This window comes from Balaenoptera ricei, chromosome 8, assembly GCF_028023285.1.
Source record: "Balaenoptera ricei isolate mBalRic1 chromosome 8, mBalRic1.hap2, whole genome shotgun sequence".
Lineage (NCBI taxonomy): Eukaryota > Metazoa > Chordata > Mammalia > Artiodactyla > Balaenopteridae > Balaenoptera > Balaenoptera ricei.
The window spans coordinates 63,705,488-63,726,072 of NC_082646.1; the positions used below are offsets into that span (position 1 = coordinate 63,705,488).

At 38.9% G+C, this 20,585-nt stretch overlaps 1 protein-coding gene across 1 annotated transcript; it reads right to left on the reverse strand.

The window, feature by feature from the left end:
• Window positions 1-9,898: 9,898 nt before the first annotated feature.
• On the reverse strand, window positions 9,899-12,729 carry LOC132370165 (olfactory receptor 52K1-like). Its single transcript, XM_059929910.1, is given in 4 exon segments — window positions 9,899-9,946; window positions 9,949-10,725; window positions 10,727-10,878; window positions 12,720-12,729. Coding segments are annotated over 4 exon segments (987 nt in total).
• Window positions 12,730-20,585: the final 7,856 nt, after the last annotated feature.

Genomic DNA, 20,585 nt, shown 5'->3' on the forward strand with positions numbered 1-20,585 from the left:
TTGGATCAAGTGAGTCAGTTTTCCTTGTTGAAGAAGTAAACAAACATCAGCTAAATATAAAATTAAAGATACAATTGTGAGCTGGATGAGACTCTTGGCAAGGACTCCTCCTTTTCCAGGAATAGTTTCTAGATTAATCCTGATTTGTTAAAGAAAGTTGGGTGGGTATGAAATTAATCGAGGTGAGATATAATCATTCAAAAGATACAAGCACCTCAGTATGTGGTATAGGCAGATTAGACAGATATGATATAGATAAGTAGACATTCACCCAGGAGCTAATGTTATTCTCAGTTTGGTTTGTCCAAGATTTCTCAGATGCATATAATGTGGTAAGGGTATTGTACCGTATCGTCTTGGCTGAGCTGGAACTATGTTTCCCAGAATTCCTTTCCCAGTGTGGTTTCTGGTTATGGCTGGCCAAAACACACATTTTTGTCAGATTGGAAGGCAGAAGTGAAACAGCAGCCATTGTTTTCTAAAGGTTGGCATAGAGTGCCAGGGGCTGCTTCAGCTCACACATTTTGCCCCTGATCTGTGAACTCACCTTGTTGGCATGAGGTAGCAGCTGAGCCCACAATTCCTTCATCTCCTGCCACATCTCCTCCTTCCATTTCTCCAGGTCCTGGGCCAGGTGTGTGTTCAGCTTCACGGTGAAGCACAGCTCCTTCTGCCAGTCACCTGCATTCTGGAGGTTGGAGGCAGTAAGGGAAAGATGTGGATTCTAGGCTTCCTTTGTAGGTTTCAGTTCATCCTGAGAAGTTGCTGTTCTCCACTCTTCTGGTCCATATCTAGGTTTTTTTCCCTGAATGTAGGCCTTGCTGAAATACAGGGCCACTGCTGGTCACTTTCACACACAAAGACAAGAGTCTTCTATACAATTCACCAGCTCTCTCAGTTGCTTAAGGGGTAATCACTATAATAAATCCCTTATTCCACATCATTCATAGTGGTTCTGCCTCCCTGATCAAACCATAACTGATTTTTCAGGTCTCTTTCCCTATCTATCGTCATCCAGTCAAAGCAGGAAGGAAAATCTATAGTCAGTATTGCTCTGTACCTTTTCAGTAAAGACAGAATCTCATTTTTACCTCTTTAAAAATTCATTTTCCCCCCAGTCCTTTTGGCAATAAGAATTTCATCTATCCATAGTACTACAACAGCTCACTAAAGAGACATGTTTTACTCTGAAACTAGAATAAAAAGTTACCAGCTAAAAGTTAAAAGTCAAGCAGATTTGGGACATGAGTTATTGCAACACAGCCTCTGGGGAGGAGGGTCTATGACATTAAGGTATTTCCTGTACTTGAGATTACAAGGCTATAACTAGAGGGAGGCACTGGCATACCATTGAGAAAATATAGGATTTAGTCTCATGACGCTGTCATTTATTGAACATCTTTTTTTTTTTTTTTTTTTTGCCAGATACTAACCTGACTACATGATATAAATTAACTCATGAAATTCTCAAATTCTGTGAGATAGATACTATTATTCTCATTTTGCAAGTGAGGCAACTAACTTTGGGGTTATTTAATTTCATAAAGGCTCATTGACCTGGGTTTTTTGCTTTATCTTTTTTTTAAACTTTTTATTTATATTGGAGTATATAGTTGATTAACAATGTTGTGATAGTTTCAGGTGTACAGCACAGTGATTCAGTTATACATACACATGTATCTATTCTTTTTCAAATTCTTTTACAATTTAGGTTGTTACATAATATTGAGCAGAGTTCCCTGTGCAATATAGTAGGTCCTTCTTGGTTACCCATTTTAAATATAGCTGTGTGTACATGTCATTCCCAAACTCCCTAACTATCCCTTCCCCCAACCCTTCCCCCCAAACTGGTTTTTTAAAGTATCGTTGATTTACAATGGTGTGTTAATTTCTGCTATACAGCAAAGTGATTCAGTTATACAAACATATACAGTTTTTAAAAATATTCCTTCGCATTATGGTTTATCACAGGATACTGAATCTAGTTCTCTATGCTATACAATAGGGCCTTGTTGTTTATCCATTCCATATATAACAGCTTACATCTGCTAACCTCAGCCTCCCACTCCATCCCTTCCCAAACCACTCCCCCTTGGCAACCACCAGTCTGTTTTCTATGTCCGTGATTCTGTTTCTGTTTCATAGATAAGTTCATTTGTGTCATATTTTAGATTCCACATATAAGTGATATCATATGGTATTTGTCTTTCTCTTTCTGACTTACCTCAGTATGATAATCTCTAGTTGCAACCATGTTGCTGCAAATGGCATTATCTCGTTCTTTTTTTATGGCTGAGTAGTATTGCATTGTGTATATATTGACCTGGGTTTGAAACCTGGTTCTACCATTGTGTCTACAAAGTTCTGTTTTCACTGTCATGTTATCACTGTGCTACTACTCCCTCTGTTGGGACATCCTTCGTTGAAGTGAACCAATAATGAAGAAAGAAAATTGTTCAAAAGACTTGTTTTGTTTAACCAGAGGTCCTGCTGGCTCCTAGAGTTTAGGACAGGTACCTCATAGTGGATCAGGCTCACTTACTCTCATCTGTTTCAAGAAAGTTCGGTTCTGGGTAATTCTATTTTGAATCATGAATGAGAGAAATGAGAAAAATAATACTTCTGTTTCTGTATTAACTCTAGGAAGAACTTCTGAGAAGGATTAAATGACCAAAATTTATAAGCATTAATTTGTTTTAAGGCTTATAGGCCCAAACCAGGAAATTCCTGGTTCAGATAGCTCTTTCTTAGCTTGACACACCCTCTGCTGAGCGCCTCCTTATCTTTCAAGGCTCTTTCTGAGTTAACAATATAGTCTTACATAAGAGAGAGATCTTGACTGGCAGGCTTCCCCAGGATGAATCTTCCCAAGCCTCCCTGAATGTCTAGGTTTCTGAATTAAATTTTTTTTGTGTAAAAATAAATACTTATCTATAAAAATCAAGCTATGACATTTTATGACTATATTTTAAAAAACAGTAATTCATTAGTACTCAACTATATACGACCTTGAATGAGAGATTTACCTACTAATTTTGGGACTTCAGTGGCATCTGTAAAATGAGATTTTAGCAGATCACCCCTAAGCTCCTTTTTAAGTCCTAAATTTAAAAGAAATAGTGGGTCTCACCAAGGGAAGAGAGGGGTGGGCCCTTTTACATGCCTATGAGGACCAGATATAGGAGCAATATTCCATTAAGGATCTTTCAGCAGACTCAGCTCCTGGATTTTTATCCCTCATTGAATGATTATGGAAACTGCTGTTTCTGATCATGATACAGGATTTAGAAATTTTCCTTCCATTCTTGTCTTTCATTCTTTTATCTTTCTTGTGGGTGATATTGCTGGTAATGGCAGAAACTTGGAAGTATAGAATAGTATAGACTGTAGCCAGAGTCAGAAGATGGGAAGAAGCAAGATGTCAGTCATCAAATAGATTGCAATTAGACTCACGACTAACTCTTAGGCAAAACTTTGAAGCAGCCATCAGAAAACCAAGCAATTACCAAGCTGGAATAGGGCACAGAGTTAGGGCAGAGTAGGCTTTTAGGAATGGGTGCTGAGAGAGACCATGGATGAAAGGTTCTAACTCTAGCATTCAAGTCTCTTTGGTGCTGGTCTCTCACACTTGGTCTCCTGTCACATTGCTCTATAGCTCTCATCCTGTAATTCGTGAGTACAAGAATAACACCTGTAACATTAAGGGCTCAATAAATGTTTGGATGTATGGATGGATGAATGAAAAAATTTCTCTAAGTTCAGATTGATGAGATGATCAAATTGTGTATGACTCAGGGATTTTACAAAGTGATGTAATTAAGATGTTACTGTCTTGAGGCTTCAGAAAAAACTTAAGAGTCATAGGCGGTTATTGGTTCCACCAATAGCCCAAGCCAAGTGCTGACAATGGACTTGGCGATCATTATTAAGGATCAAATATTTTGGTACTTATGTTATCTATAAGCTGACTCTGCACCATGCACATAATATTAGTTCCTCGATTAGTGCTTAACCTCATGAGGGATTAAGATAGGTAAAACCACTTTAAAGTCCTACAGTGGAAGCAAAGTTGTTTGATCCGCATTGAAGATAGGTCCATCCAAATCCTGCCCATTCTGGAAGTTTCAGATCGAACACCAGGGTCTGCATATGTGCTTTAGAGAATTCCAACTCTAAATTCCATCTCTAAATTCCAATTTAGAGATTCTCCAACTTTTTGCAAGTGAACTCCTTAAATGCATGAAGACAAATGCAATTTTTCAAAATCAAGTTTACATCTAGAATATTTATCATCCCATTAAATAATTCCAAATATATAATTCCTGGGTTATATTAAATATGGCCATTTAAAAATAAAACTGCTACATTAAAATTTTAAATATATTCAATGTTATAAAAAATAATTGATACCTACCATTACCTGTTTAAATTAAGAACAAACTCTTAACAGTCAGAAAATTTATATCATCTTTTTCTTTTTAAAATCATAGCATTTGTCTTGAAAAAGAAGTGACATTACAGCCTCAGTGTCACAAAAACTTCAGAAATAAGGAGGGAAACAAAGCCAGGACCAACCAACCATTCTCAGAGAGAGGTCTCGGCATTACAGGAACTCACCTACCAAAAATGAAACTAGACATCTCCCAACCTGAGATCACACCTAAGGGAGACCTTCTCTCAGACTCCTAGGCTCTAGTCGTGTGGTTTACTGAGACAATGCTGTACTGAGGGTAGCAGCAAGGGTCACTCTTCAGTCCATTCCTAGTTTTACTCACTGAGCTTCTCAAACACAATTGTGCACAAAACTCCTCTTCAAAGAATGACTATAGAAATACTTAGGATTCAACTCTACTTGGTATCACAACCACTTAAAAAATACAACAAATGCCATCCCTGGGTAAAGGCGGGGAGACTTAACCCTTGGATTAGAGCAGAAATCAGAACATGCTTTCCCAAGAAGGAGGTAAGAATAGCTGAAGTAGACTTAAAAAATTCAAGTGAGTGTACTGTAGATTTGATCATTCGCGTGTTTATGTGTATATATGTATGTATCAAAGACCATAGCCAGATTCTGGCATTTCTACCTTCACAGAATACAACAAAAATCAAGAATGACATCAAAGTAGCAGTAGTCATTGGAACATGAGAAAATGTGGAGTTGGTAAAGGATTGAAGAAATCATGAAGTGATAGACTATCCATAAACTGTAGAAGTAGAAATCTGAATTTAAACTATTGAAGGTGTGTGTGTGTGTATATATATATGTGTATATATGTATACATATATATGTATATATACACATATTGATTACTGTATTATGTAAACAAACAATAATATGTACGTTATCACATGGCATTATATTAGTATTTTATATTATAAAACATACAATAATGTAAATATTAAAAGGCTTAAGAAAATAGGAACAAATGGAAACTTTAAGATTCTTCCTTTACCTGAGTAGACCATTTTGTGCCCCTGTTTTGCAGACCAACCTTTTTAGACAACTGGGGACTTTGGAATCTATGAGAATATATGCACCACTTTGACGTCTTCAGTAGTTTAAATTCAGATTTCTGCTTCTACAGTATATGAACAGTCTATCACTTCATGATTTCTTCAACTCTTTACCAATTCCACATTTTCTTAGGTTCTGATGACTACTCCTGCTTTGATGTCATTCTTGATTTTTGTTCTATTCATATAAAGCCAGGATCTGGCCATGGCCTTTGATTCTTTCTATACTATCTGATTAAGTGATCACATACACTTTAAAAAATCTGACTTCCAATTTTATGCAAGTGGTACCCCCCAAAATACATCAAACATATACATCCACGGGAGCTAGAGTTCATAGGGCAGAGTACCAGAGAGGAGAGAGCTGCAGAGAGAGAGAATGCATTGGAGATCTTCAGTCTTCATCTGAGTACTGTTCAGTGCTTACATGGGAGGAAGATTACCTGAAACTAGGGAAAGGCCACTCAAAATCAGAGGAAACAATCTCCAATACTCATACAAGGCTGGGAATAGTTTCTGTTCCCACAAGCCAGAGTGGAAAGCCTCATAACTTACAAGTCATCATAGATTTTTCAAAAATGTTTTTATTCAGTAGTGGTAACAAATTAAGCCTGAACTAAAAGCTTCTCTAGTCCTGAATAATAAAACCTAAAAGCAAAACCTGAACGAAATCAAACTGTTTTCAACAACTTAACCATGTCCCAGAACAAAACTCAAGAATATATATAAGAATACAAGAATAAAGATGCAGACGTAGAAAATGGACTTGAGGACACGGGGAGGGGGAAGCGTAAGCTCAGATGAAGTGAGAGAGTGGCATGGACATATATACACTACCAAATGTAAAATAGATAGATAGCTAGTGGGAAGCAGCCGCATAGCACAGGGAGATCAGCTCAGTGCTTTGTGACCACCTAGAGGGATGGGATAGGGAGGGTGGGAGGGAGACGCAAGAGGGAGGGGATATGGGAATATATGTATATGTATAGCTGATTCACTTTGTTATACAGCAGCAACTAACACAACAATGTAAAGCAATTATACCTCAATAAAGATGTTAAAAAAAAAGAAAGAATACAGGAGTATCCAGTACCCCAAAATTCAACACAACTGGCATTCAATAAAGAAATTACCAGGAAAATATACATAATAAAAATCAATCAATCAAAACCAATAAAATAGGTACCTATGATAAAGTTAGCATATAAAGATATTAAACAATTATAAAGGTATTTTGTATATTCAAGATGCTAGAGAAAATATTGAGCATGTTAGATACAGGCCTCAGAAGATGTAAAAAATAACCAAATCAAATTTTGAGAGATGAAAACCACAATATCTGAGATGAAAAAAAAAAGCACATTTATCTATGAAAATTACAATATCTGAGATGAAAAATACAATAGAGGGAGGTAACAAGCACAATAGTGATGCAGAAGCATTCCAAGCAAAACACATGAAATGATATTCAAGTACTTTGGTTACTTCTAATGTGTTTGCTAAAATGTAGACTGAAGCTTGACTTCCTTGTTTTGTTAGTCGGTATTCTAAGTCTGTCATTTGGTCATTTCCAAGCTATCAATGGGCTGGGGCTGTCCTAGCTAACATAGATGTCTGGGTCACTCAATGATTCATGTAGAGGCATTGTCTGGGCAACTTACTGACAATTACTCAGGGTCCAGGAAATCCAGAGCTAGGGTGCATGAATGATTGGAGGTATTGTAATTAAGTTTGAATTCGTTCAAATGCATTTTCTGTATCCTCTTGTATTTATGTAATGGTAAAACTTCAAGTCTAAAAATAGCTTGCGTGTACTGTTCTCATGAGGGCTGTGCTCCATCTAAGCACACAGTGTTGGTATAAGATAGGAAATAACTATTTGTGAATAAAGCTAACAGTGCATACTGTTGTTTATTACATGGTAATGGAGTTCATATACCATTAGACTTCTATGTGGGACAAAAATCACTCTCTGTGGGAGGGTATGAGTGTCACCTAAAAGACAAGGTCATTCCTGCACCAAACATAGGGACAAATCAGATCTTATATCCTGGGAATACTTAATCAATTATATTATATTCAGTTTACTAAATAATAATGACAGAAACAATTATTTCCCAAAATGTACTGTGGAACAAATACTCACAAAAATCTCAGTGGCATACAACATAAAATGTATGTTGTACATAGATAAAAATGTCTCTTTCATACATCTGGAGATTGGCTGAGATGACTGCTGATCTCAACTGGATTTGCTTATGCATCTGAAGGTCAGCTGAGGATCTGATGATCCAAGCTGGGTTTGGCTGTGAGGCTGTGCTTCAAGCTGCAAGTTGATCAGGCAGCTCTGCTCCACTTTTCCCTCATCCTCCTTGGACCAGTGTGCTAACCAGGGCACATTCTCATGGTGCAGCAGAGTCAGAAGACAACAAGCCCGACTGCATAAGCAAATTTCAAGCCTCTGCTTGTACCACATCTGCTTATACCCCATTGATCAAAGTGATGCAGATGGCTATCCTCATGGTCAATATGTGGGGAAGTATACTCTGGGAGAGTGAACATTTTTGAACAATTTGTCACATAGAATGCTTCATCTTTATTGAGAAAAACCAAACTAGAGTTTGGGAAGTCTTAGGCGACAGAGTCAGAGGCCTTTGTTTCATACTGCTTCTTTCCTTGCTGTCCAATTACCCCACCTCAACGTCTGGATGACTGAGACACTGGGAACTGGCCAGAGACCCATTGAAACCACCAACCTTCATGTGTGCCTAAGAGGCAAGCCATGACACAACATGGGCCTGGAGGGCCTGGAGATGCTTTTTCAGAGACTATCAGGTTTCTTTGTTCTTTTCTTAGAATTGAAGAAACTTCTTTTAATTATTACTGAAGAAAGAAAAGGGTCACAAAATGAAAAACAGAACATGGTTGTATAAGCAGGCCTTCATGAAAAGTGTGTATGAGAGATTCTTTTACAAAGAACTGACGGAAGGAGTGTTCAATTATTAGAGTTTGCATAAGAAGACAAAAGCAGAAAGATAAGTGAAATCCAGTATCATTTTTAGGATATACTAGAAGAAGAAATAGTGCATTTTCTTTTCTTTAAATACTTGGTCTTGAACTGTCATGAGCTGGAGTGCAAGAAAGAGCTCACAACTCCAACGATCAGCTTTCCCTGGCTTATTCGACGAAACAACTTCCAAATCTCAGTGGTTTACTAGAAAAAAACCCCAACAAAATCATCCTTGCTCATGTTATATGAACACTGTGGGTCATCTGTGGCTATATTCCAGGCTGTGAGTCAGATTCATGTCTGCTCCATGTATGTTTTCTATCACTCGTCTAGGTTGAAGGAAGAACTCTGGGGACATGATCGTTCTCGTAAGCAGAGAAGAAAATTGAGTGCTACTGAGCCAAGCTACACAGCACATTTTAACATTTCTGATTATTGTGGCACATTTCAAGACCACTCAAATTCCACTGGTCAAAGAAAGTCAATATTTAACATTCCTCGAGTGAGGAAAACACCCTCCCATGGTAGAGGAACAAGAGAATAAATATCTGAACAGTAATTCAGCCTACCGCAATTATGTATTGTAACTATTTTCTTCTTTAGCTTCAGCAGTCTCAACTTCAAGTTGGAAGGGTGTTAATTACTGTTTCTACATTCCATAGCTCAAGGATGGTGTTCAGTTCTTCTATTCATTCATTCAATAACTATTACTAAGTTTTTTTGGAGACAGAAGGCATATACATGTGAAAAGTTAGTTACATGATGATATAAGTTTATATAAATGATGTCAGGAGACTCTTTTGCTAAGTGTTCAATAAAAGAATTGGTCATTAGTATGAGTCAGAAGTCAGAAAGGAACTGACTTAATGGAAGGAATAAGTCTCATTAGAAGTGGAGCTGTCCAACTGTAGAGCTAATAACATTGAGTGGTAGTAGGCTAAAAAAGAGTGGCAGAGGCTGGAGGCCACTTATCAGAAAGGATTTTGTGGCAATTTCAGTACTAGTTGTGGTGTTGGCCTTTTGGTCATAAAATTTGCGGTTCAATTCCTCGGTCTGGATGAAGAGTTCACCAAGACCTCAGTTTCTTGTGCCAATCTCAGGCAGTATTTCTACTGTCTTTCACCTAGATGACAATAATGCTTTGAGAGGTTCTTTATGTTTTCCTTTATCATGTGATGAACCTATAAGAATAGGAAGGTCAAACCTCTGCTATCAGACTATAGGGACATACCCGGTTTGATCTGACTGGTAGATCTGTGAGGAGTGGGACCTTGTCATACTGGAGAATTGCCAAACTCTGAAATTTTCTTACTGAGATTTTCCCTCTCCATCTCAATTCTGTATCCACTGGACTGATAGATCCTGGACTAGTGGTTAAGGAAAAAAGTGTGCATCTATACATTTTTTCTCTGGAATAGACTGAGCACATGATCACGAATCTGCTTGGTCTTGACACCATAGATGGGATTGACTATGGGTGAGAAAAGAAGATAAAAGATAGCAAGGAATATGTGGACATGAGGGGCAGCCCAGCGAGCCACACGGTGTATCACTGAGCAGATGACCACAGGTGTGTAGGTGGACAAGATAGCACCTATGTGGGACACACATGTCCCAAAGGCCTTGTAATGGGCCTCCCAAGAGGCAAGCTGTAGAACTGCCCGAAGGATGAAGATATAAGACAGGACAACAAAGAGCAGGTCCATCACCACTATGAACATGGCCACAGCAATGCCATGGATATTGCTGAAGCGAATGTCCCCACAGGCCAGCCTTACCACACCCACGTGCTCACAGTAACAGTGGGCAATCACTGGACCTCGGCAGTAATGGAAGCGTCTAAGCAGAAAGGGGGGTGTAGTCATTAGTGTCACAGCCTGAGTCACAGCAGCCAAGCCAGTCTTGGTGATAAGTGGCCCAGGAAGGATGGTGATATGGTGCAGTGGCTTGCAGATGGCCACATAGCGGTCAAAGGCCATGGCCAGCAGCACTGCTGACTCCATGGTAGAGAAGGAGTGGAGAAAGAACATCTGGACTAGACAGGCATAGAGGTTGATCTCCTGATCTCTGAACCAAAAAATAGCCAGCATTTTGGGAAGTGTTGTAGAAGAGAGGACCAGATCAGTGGCTGCCAACATGGCCAAAAAGAGGCACATGGGCTCGTGGAGGGCTGTATCAGCTCGAATGATGAAGAGGAGGGTTCAGGTTGCCAAGCAGGTCCAGAGTATAGGTGAAGCAGAAGGGAATGGAGATCCAGACGTGCAGTTACTCTAAACCTGGAATTCCTACCAACAGGAAGGCAGCTGGATGGGTTGAGGTAATATTAGAGGCTAGCAAGGCTCCTGAAAATTCTCCTTGTCAGTTTTTACAGGGTCCCTTCTCCCATGTATAACTTCTTGGGAGGATTAGCCCTTATTCTCATTGCTGGACCTTAAACAAAATTAGTTAGTAGTCTTGATAGACTAGAGAAGACATAGATATAGACATGGAGAAACATAACCCACATTTTCTACCCTTAAGGAACTTTGGATCTCATTTAGTAGGTAGAACATTAAACATCATTAAAATGGATATCACAAGACAATTTTATAAAGGAACGGAGAAAAGGTAATGTTTTCTGTGTTCATGGTGATGTCAGAAATACCCTGATAAAAAGAAGTAAAAATACATTTAAACCAATTCAATTTCCTTAGAATATACATTGGTACCTTTCTATATGATAATCAAGCTAAACTCACAATCACAAAAGCCAATGTTCTGTTCAGAAATCTCAGGCTTAGGTGCCTCGATAAGTCAGTTAATAGGGGCATGCAATTTCCAATGCCCCTATTAATCACACAATCTGTATATTTTCTCTAACACTACTACATCTGATGTGGTTGCCACTAGCCACACATGGCTATTTAAATTTGTTGAAATTAAAATAAAATTCAATACTTCAGTCACACAAAACAATTTTTAAGTGCTCAATAACACATGTAACTAGTGGCTACCATATTGGACCATTCAGATACAGAATATTTCCATCACTGCAGAAAGTTCTACTGGAGAGAACTGTTCTAGAATATATCTCCCAGGTCCCTTCCACAACCACAAATCTCTGTAAATACAGCCCTGCCTCCAGCTTGCTGAAAAATGAACCACCTCTTTTGGTTCTCCATCATCTAAATTCAAATTAACTTCCATAATCATGTGACTCTCCCTCCACCCATCTTCCAGCTCCTTCATTTTCATCACAGGAGAATTCTCATCTTCAGTAAGACTGATAATCTGGCTTCCATTTTTAAAAAAGCCCTTTATTCCTAACACTATTTAATCTTTCCGTCTTCTCTTATTTTTCTCTTTTCTTTTGAATCCTTAAACACTGGAGTGGCCCAGTTTTTACACAGCTACTCTTCTCTCTTCTAGGTCCAGGTAATGTGTTTTTTTATGAGCATTAACAAGATAATGAATTTAAAACATTTACCATAACACTGAACAAAGTAAGTACTGAAAGAACTTGCTCTCTTGTCAATATTAGAAAATTTTTGGAAACTTAAAATCTCTAAAATATCATAGTAGTGTTAGGCAGCTGAGTTCTAGCTTTCTCCAATTCCAGTGTCCTAAATAACAAGGCTTTATTGCTTCCATTAAAATGCTTTATGTGCAATACAAGTTCAGCATATCCAAATTGAAAACAACCTAATTTCTTTCCATGCGGTAGAGAAAAAATTTAGAATCTGAAGGTCTTGTATCAAATCATGACTGCCACTTATACTAGCTGCATGACCTTGCACAAATCACTTATCTCCAAGCCTGTTTCTTTCTCTGTAAATGGGGAATTGCAATGCTCTACCTCACTTAGTGAAGGCTGTAGGGAGTGTAAGTGGGATTATGTATAAGATCTTTTTGTATAATTCTTTAGTGTTTGCAGAGCCTTATCTGCCATTTACATCTCTCCTCCTCCATAGAACTACACTTTTCTTTAAAAAAATTATATTGATTAATATTCTCCCTCCCTTGTTTTTATGTTCTCCTCCTTCTATTACCTCAAATCTCTGCTGCTTTTCACAGAAAACATCTAGAAATGCTTATATTCAGTCTCAACTGATTCAAATAGCATTTGGTAATAAAGCATTTCATTCCCATTACTTCCCTGAAACTGCTCTCATTCACCACCAATGACCTCCATGATGATGGTGCCATTGTAACTTACCTTCTTTCATGCAACTCAGCCTCTCAGCAACTTTTATCTGAATTACAACTCTCTCCTTTTTAAAACCCTCTTTTCTCTTTGGTACGATGATATTACCATTTCCCACCTTCTTAGCTTCTCATTTCACTCTCCTTTTTCTGCCTTACCTCTAAATATTGAATTCCTGAAGGGCTCAGTATTGAGCTGTGGTCAATTTTATATTCACAGAACATTTAGTAAATATATTCAGTAAATTTCTGGAAAAATATTTTTACTGAATAGGTTAGGGATAAATCCAAGAACAAAGCAGACTAATACCTTTAGTAGAACGTTTGTTCTTATAAAAGAACATAATAATTGAATTACATAGTATGATTGAAGGTATTATTATAGTGAAAAAACCAGGGTGATGAGGCTAGTAAATCCTGAAGTTGGAGGAGTGGTAAGGTAGCAATTTTATAAATTCTATTTTCTAGCTTTTCCATCCTCTAGATCTTTTTGAACTACTATCTTTTTATTTATTTATTTATTTATTTATTTATTTATTTATTTATTTATTTATATTTATGGCTGTGTTGGGTCTTTGTTTCTGTGCGAGGGCTTTCTCTAGTTGCGGCAAGTGGGGGCCACTCTTTTTTTTTTTTTTTTTTTTTTTTAAAGAAATGGGGAATGAGAAAAGAGACCGGTTTTCTTTTTTTTTTCTTTTTTTAATATTTATTTATTTATTTATTTTTGGCTGTGTTGGGTCTTCGTTTCTGTGCGAGGGCTTTCTCTAGTTGTGGCGAGCGGGGGCCACTCTTCATTGCAGTGCGCGGGCCTCTCACTATGGCGGCCTCTCTCGTTGCGGAGCACAGGCTCCAGACGCGCAGGCTCAGTAATTGTGGCTCACGGGCCTAGTTGCTCCGCGGCATGTGGGATCTTTCCAGACCAGGGCTCGAACCCGTGTCCCCTGCATTGACAGGCAGACTCTCAACCACTGCGCCACCAGGGAAGCCCGAAGTGGGGGCCACTCTTCATCGCGGTGCGCGGGCCTCTCACTATCGCGGCCTCTCTCGTTGCGGAGCACAGGCTCCAGACGCGCAGGCTCAGTAATTGTGGCTCACGGGCCCAGTTGCTCCGCGGTATGTGGGATCTTCCCAGGCCAGGGCTCGAACCCGTGTCCCCTGCATTGGCAGGCAGACTCTCAACCACTGCACCACTAGGGAAGCCCAAGGTAGCAACTTTAAATAAAGAGATCAGGAAGGGAACTTACGCAAAGATTGAGGTGAGAAAATAAATTAGCTTGGTTTCTGGCTTCTTTAAAAGAACTTGGGGTTCCATGCAGGTGGTTTATGTGGAGAAAATAATAGGAAGCAAGAGTGGGATGAAATGGTAAAATGGGAAGCAGAGAAGCATATCCAAAAGTGCAGTACTGAGCTGGATAATGCTGTAATCATCTGTGTCCAATCCCCCATGAAGAACCATGTAGAAGGCACCTCAGAATTATCTACTCAAGATACAAAAGAGGGATATATTTATCCACTGGTTTCCACCCCACCACCAAGTCAAGGGTTAATTTCTTCACACTTCCAGGTTCACATAGGCTCCAAACAGCTGAGCGGTCTCCTTCAGGAACACCATGCCATGGAGCAGAGAAACACAGGGGCAGGATGCAGCTGAATAAGGTGCAGTCAGGTTATACCTGCACTCAAGTGGTTGCCACAGCAATGGCTAGAGCAAAAAGGTGGATGAGAGGACGTGAGACAGGCATAAAAGATGGAGAATATAGGGAATTCCCCTTGTGTGAAGAACTCTAAGCAAAGGGAACAGTCAGAACAAATGCCCTAAGACAGAATACACTGAGAGCTCAAAGATCAGCTAGAGGTCCATGTAGTTAGATGATGTGAATGAGTGGGAGATTTCTAGAGGTCATATATATAGAGCCAGATCACACAGAGCCCTATAGGTCTTCGTAGAACTTTGCAAATGCTGCTTATTTCTCTCACTGACACTTTTTTTTTGAGAAGAAAAGTGATAGAGTTGAAAAATATATTTTTAAAGTTTTTTGCAGCTTCTGTAATGAGAATAGCATGAAAGGGTAAGGGCAAAAACAGAAGAAAAAAAGACCCTAGAGGCTGGCTGTAATCAGGGAAGGAGAATGTTGGCTAAGAACCAAGGTGGCAGCATACGTGGTAAGAAGCGATTCAGATTTGGGATATATTTGAGAAAAGAGCCATGGGATTTTTTGACAGATTAAATACAGGTCATGAGAGAAAAGGGAGTCAAAGATGACACCAAGATATTTGGCTTGAGTAGCTGAAAAAAGAAGTTGCTCTCAATTGAGATGGGGGAGGCTATGAAGGGGAAGATCAATATTTTAATTTTGGGTATGTTTTATTTAGGAAGTCAATCAGAAATCCAAGTGAACCTGTTGATATATTTAGATATACAAGTCTGGAGTTCAAGACGAATCTTGGCTGCTGATATAAACTTATGATCACTGGAAATAGATAATATTAATAGCTATGAAGCTGAGATCACCAAGGCACTGAGTGTTCATAAAGAGCAGAGAACCAAGAACTGAATCCCAATATTAAGAACTGGAGTAAAGTAGAAATTGAGGCGAATGGAGGAGGAGTCAGCAAAAGAGACCGAGAATGGGCAACCTATCAGAGACTTTCAAAGATGATGTGCTGTCTTGATAGGCTGTTGAATGTAGTGTATTAAAGAGGAGGGAACTATTACCATACTAAATGCTACTGATGAGTCAAATAATTCCAGTACAGAGAATTGGCCTTGTGTTTAGAAATGAGGTAAACTGGATACCTTGGTAAGAAAAATTTTGAATAGAGGGAGGAAAAGTCTGGTTTGACTGAGTTAGATAAGAAAAATAGGAGGAGTTGAAATTGGTTCACATGGCTCACTCTTTTGAGGAGGTTTGCTGCAAAGACCGTCAGTAAAAGGGGCACTGGCTGCAAAGGAAAGTGGAGTAAAGGCAAGGTTGTGTGTGTGTGTGCATGCATGAATGTGTGTGTGTGTGGAAGTTTGCTGGGTGTTCATTTGTCTTTAAGAAGGAAGAGAAAATGGCATGTTTTTAAGCTGAGAAGAATTATCCAGTAGCAAAGGAAAACTTAAAACATAGGAGAGAAAGGAGAATATTGCTTCTAAAAAGTCTTTGAACATTGCTCTCTTTCTAGGTGTTGTACTTGTTTACCATGGATTTTGTTCTCAGATGCTAAAACTTCACAAATAAATTTCCATGTCTTACCGTTCCCTCTAAGCCACAGACTAGTATATCCAACTATCTATTTAATATCCCCATGTAGCAGTCTTGCAGGTATCTCAACCTATCATGCTTAAGGCAGAAATACTGATTTCTTCCCTCTATGTGAATTTCATACATCAACATGTAATATCCTCTTCAATCAGCTGCTCCACCTAAAATCAAGTTAACCTTTGTTCCACCCTTTACTTTCTGCACCACATCAGCAGGTCCAATTGGGTCCACCTCCACAGTAAGTCACAAAGTTGCCTACTCTGATTTAATTACCTCCACTCTATTCAAACCACCATCATCTGTCAATTACTTAAAGTAGATAGCTAGTGGGAAGCAGCCACATAGCACAGGGAGATCAGCTCGGTGCTTTGTGACCACCTAGAGGGGTGGGATAGGGAGGGTGGGAGGGAGACGCAAGAGGGAGGGGATATGGGGATATATGTATATGTACAGCTGATTCACTGTTATACAGCAGAAACTAACACACCACTGTAAAGCAATTATACTCCTATAAAGATGTTAAAATAAAATAAGCAGAGAAAAGAAAAAGACTCCTAAAAATTTTTAAACATTTCTGCTTTTGTTCTCCAATTTCTATCCTTCCACAGTTACCTGCCATATTCTGAAGTGAAGGATGGAGCAAAGGGACTGTACCTTAATTCACTTCTATGATCCCCAACCTCTGGCATACACACTGTGTTGAATATTTCACCAAATGAAGCATGAACAACCAGACTAATGGAAAATGTCTCCTCACTTTGTTAGAAGACCTCCCTATCTGATCGAATCCTAGAATAGTTGCTTCTCATCTAATGTAACATTCATCCATGATAGAAGTTCTAAGGAACCCCCACTAGCCTTGGCTGCATGTATCAGCATAACGTCCTCTTCTCATTGGAAAGTATCTTTGCATGTCTTACTAATATTCTCTGGAACAAGGACTTAGCTTTGTAGGAGACAAAATTATGACAGCAGGAACGTCTTTTGTTTTTCACTGGTTTATCTTCAGTGCCCCAAACAGTGCCAGGTACATACCAAGCACTCTATAAATGACTGTTAATGATCCCATATACCTGTTGCAACTTTACCTTCAGTAAATATGCATTTTCCACAAAACCAAACATATTTAACTTTACCTCTGAGTCTCTACATTTCCCTGGCTTACTCTGTACATTTTCAGAACATAACTGACTGCTCTGTGACTTGTCCACACTTTCTCACACAAAGAAAAATGTAATCCTGGTAAAGAAATTGGATTGCTCAGATACATTTTTCTAATCTCTCCTCTGAGGGTTGACACTAGGGCTCCCCTAACCCAGGGCTCCACCCCTGGGGTTTTCTGCAGCCCATGTCCTGTCCATATTTACTGGTGCCAATTCATGCCTCCCAAAGGTCATTTTTTGCTCTCCAGAGGCTGTGAGCACTTCAGGTACAGCCCTCTTGTACCTTGGTCTTTCATGTGCCTCTCCTTATTCCTACCCTACACATACAGTGTCTTCTAAGAAAGAGAGCTCCACTAGAACATGTAAACTGCAACCAACTCCTATCCGATAGGACCTGTAAGGGCAGGAGTTCTAGCTGAACCAGGCCAAGGCCAAGATCATCTCTTAGGTATTTGTTTTGCATACATGTTACATATTGGCACTGACTTCCAGCTTATAACTTTGGAATGGCACTTTCTCTGGTTTTACTCTGTTTCTTATATCTAAAATGGAGATAATATTCTCAATTTTTCCTAATTCACAGGATGAAGGGAGGATATAAGTATATATTTGAGAAGCTACTATTATTATAATTATCAATAAATAATTACCAACCATCTATAAATAATAAAGGTTGATCTTTCTACCTACAACTGACTTTAATATCTGCTATTTTGCAAAGTCCTGAGTCAGATGCCAGTTTTTATCAGGGTCCCCCATGAACTTTACCTGCCCTAATTCCCCATGATACTTTAAAAAAAGTAATTTCAGAGATATGTACCTCAATCACACCCACTCCCTTCCTGCAGAGATACCTGGACCTAACTTTATCTTCCCTTATTGTTAGCCTCCAGGGGTAGTTGATTCAGTGGCCTCAATCCCCCATAGCCCACAACCTCCAGCTCCAAAGATAGGCCTGATACCCTGAGATGTTAAGATAAGGTGGAATTCCTCCATAATAACCTTTAAAGTTGGAGCCTAACTTAACCAAGCATAGATAGTCCAAAAGTTGGCATCAGGACCAAAGCAAGCAAGATGGAGAAAAAACAGCCTTGCGTTGAGAGGAAGCTAATCATGGAACAGAGGACACACTGTTACGTTAGAAATAGCCCACTCATAGGAAATGGGGATCTAGGCCATGGCCAGGGAGGCTGAGGTGATACAGACTTAATTGAGCGACTATAGCTTATAGTCGGAATGTCCAGACAAGAGCCAGATAAAGCAGGCAGGGCTTGAGGGGACAAAATACCTTATTTTGCCCCCTGACTCCATTCTGGGGGGCTAAAGCCTGATGTCTTGGGGAAAGGATGAAAAAGACATGGAGTGGGGAGTGACCATAGGCTAGATAACTGTGTTGGAGATAACAGATAGAATATTGGAACATCTCCGCTCAATTCCGTGTGTGTTTTCCTGACTTTTGTGCATCAATATTAATTTACATTTATCCACGTATTTAACTTTTCTGGTATTCTTCATTCTCTCTGCAATTCTATGTTTCTATCTGATTCACTTTTCTTCTGCCTGAAGAACTTTTAGTTTTGCTTTTAGTGCAGGCCTAGTAACGATGCTCTCCATCAATAATTGTTTATAAAACTCTTTCAATCATCTTCAATCTCAAAAGATATTTTCACTGGGAATAGAATTCTAGATAAGCCATTCTCTTCTTTTACCCATTTAAAGCTATTATTCAATTTTATTCTGCTTTCTCTTTTTTTGTTTTTGGTCCCATGAATTTAATTAATTTTAATGTGTCTTTCACACCCACTCTGGCACTTTTTTTTTTAGCTTGTTTGTTCCTTTTGTTTGTTTGTTTGTTTGTCTTTGGCTAGCTGAGTTTTGTGATCACGCAGAAACTTAGACCAGGTAAGGACTTAGCAAAAGTTCTTAATTTTTCTCAGGGTAAAAGCCAGAGTTTTGAGCAGAAAATTGGCATGACTTGACATATGTTTTTAAAAGCTTGCTTCTGATTTCTATGATAAGAACAGAGGAAGGAGGTGAGGGTAGAAGCAGGGAGAGGTCCTACAGTAATCCAGAGAAGATGATGTTTCATAACCAAAGTGGCAACAATGCATGAGGTGAGAAGTCATCAGATTTTGTATTATTTCTAAAATGTGCCAATGGGATTTCTTAAAAGATTAGATATGGGATTTAAGAGAAAAGAGATTTAAAGATAACATCAAGACTTTTGACTCAAGTAACAGGAAGGAAGGAGTTGTGTGATCGCTGAGCAGAACTAAGTCCTACCCTCAAGCACTGTTCCTGCTACTTCATAGGTGATATGCAGCTCTGCACCCTCATTTGGGATGTTGGGAAGTCTAGTTATTAAGTGATTAGAAATATTGTCACTAGGCCCAAACTAATGCATCAGGTTTCTTTTTCATAATCTCATATTCCTGTGTGACAGTAAAATTTTATGTACCTCTAGGCTGCTCATATTTCTTGTTCATGCTTTGTTTGTATGCCAAACTCAGATGAGCAAATACAGAAGGTAATTTCCTTTTACTGTTTGTGACTAATCACGGTTGCTCTGGTGTTAGATGTATCACCTGACTATGGAAGCCTTGTGATATTGAACTTGTACTGGAAACAAAGCCATTCCTTCTTCATTGGGAATGGATATGACCTACAGGCTGGTGATATTCCTTGCATAAGTCCTCGAGGGGTTAAGCAGACCTCTGTTTTGAAAACTGTTTCTTTTAAGGCATGTTACTCTCTATGTGTTATTAGTATTTACTGTCATTTTTAAGCTTTTCAACTGTCCCCACTATGCTAAAAAACAAACAAACAAACAAACAAACAAAAAACAAGAAAGAAGTTTTGACCACATAGGAACTAAAGGTAGAATCTTATTTTCTTGGGGATTTACGTGTGTGTGTCAGAGGGAATTATGGGAGTAAAGATAGAAACAGCATAAGTAGGTCTCTGGGTTCTTTCTATACCCTTCCCTCTTTGACAACTTCCAAGCTTTCATATCCCATTTGACACAGGCTTGGAGATTCTCTGTCAAAGATAAAAAATAAAGATAGAAATATGTAGCGATAGACATACATAATTCATAAACAGTAGTCTCTGAAGAAACAAAGGGATCATTGGATAAAAGTGCAAAAATACATCTGTGAAAGATGTTGTATGATGGTGTACTAGTTTGCTGAGCTCTTGTAATAAAGCACCATATACTGGGTGGCTTAAATAAGAGAAATTTATTTTTTCACAATCTTGGAGGCTAGAAGTCCAAGTTAAGGTGCTGGCAGGGTTGGTTTCTTCTGAGGCTTTTCTCCTTAGCTTGTACTTGGCATTCTTCTCCCTGTACCTTCACAGGGTATTCCCTCTGTGTGTGTCCATGTCCAAATTTCCTCTTCTTATAAGGACATATATTAGAACTCCTTTATGTTTTTTTTAATTGTGGCAAAACACACATCACCAAAAATT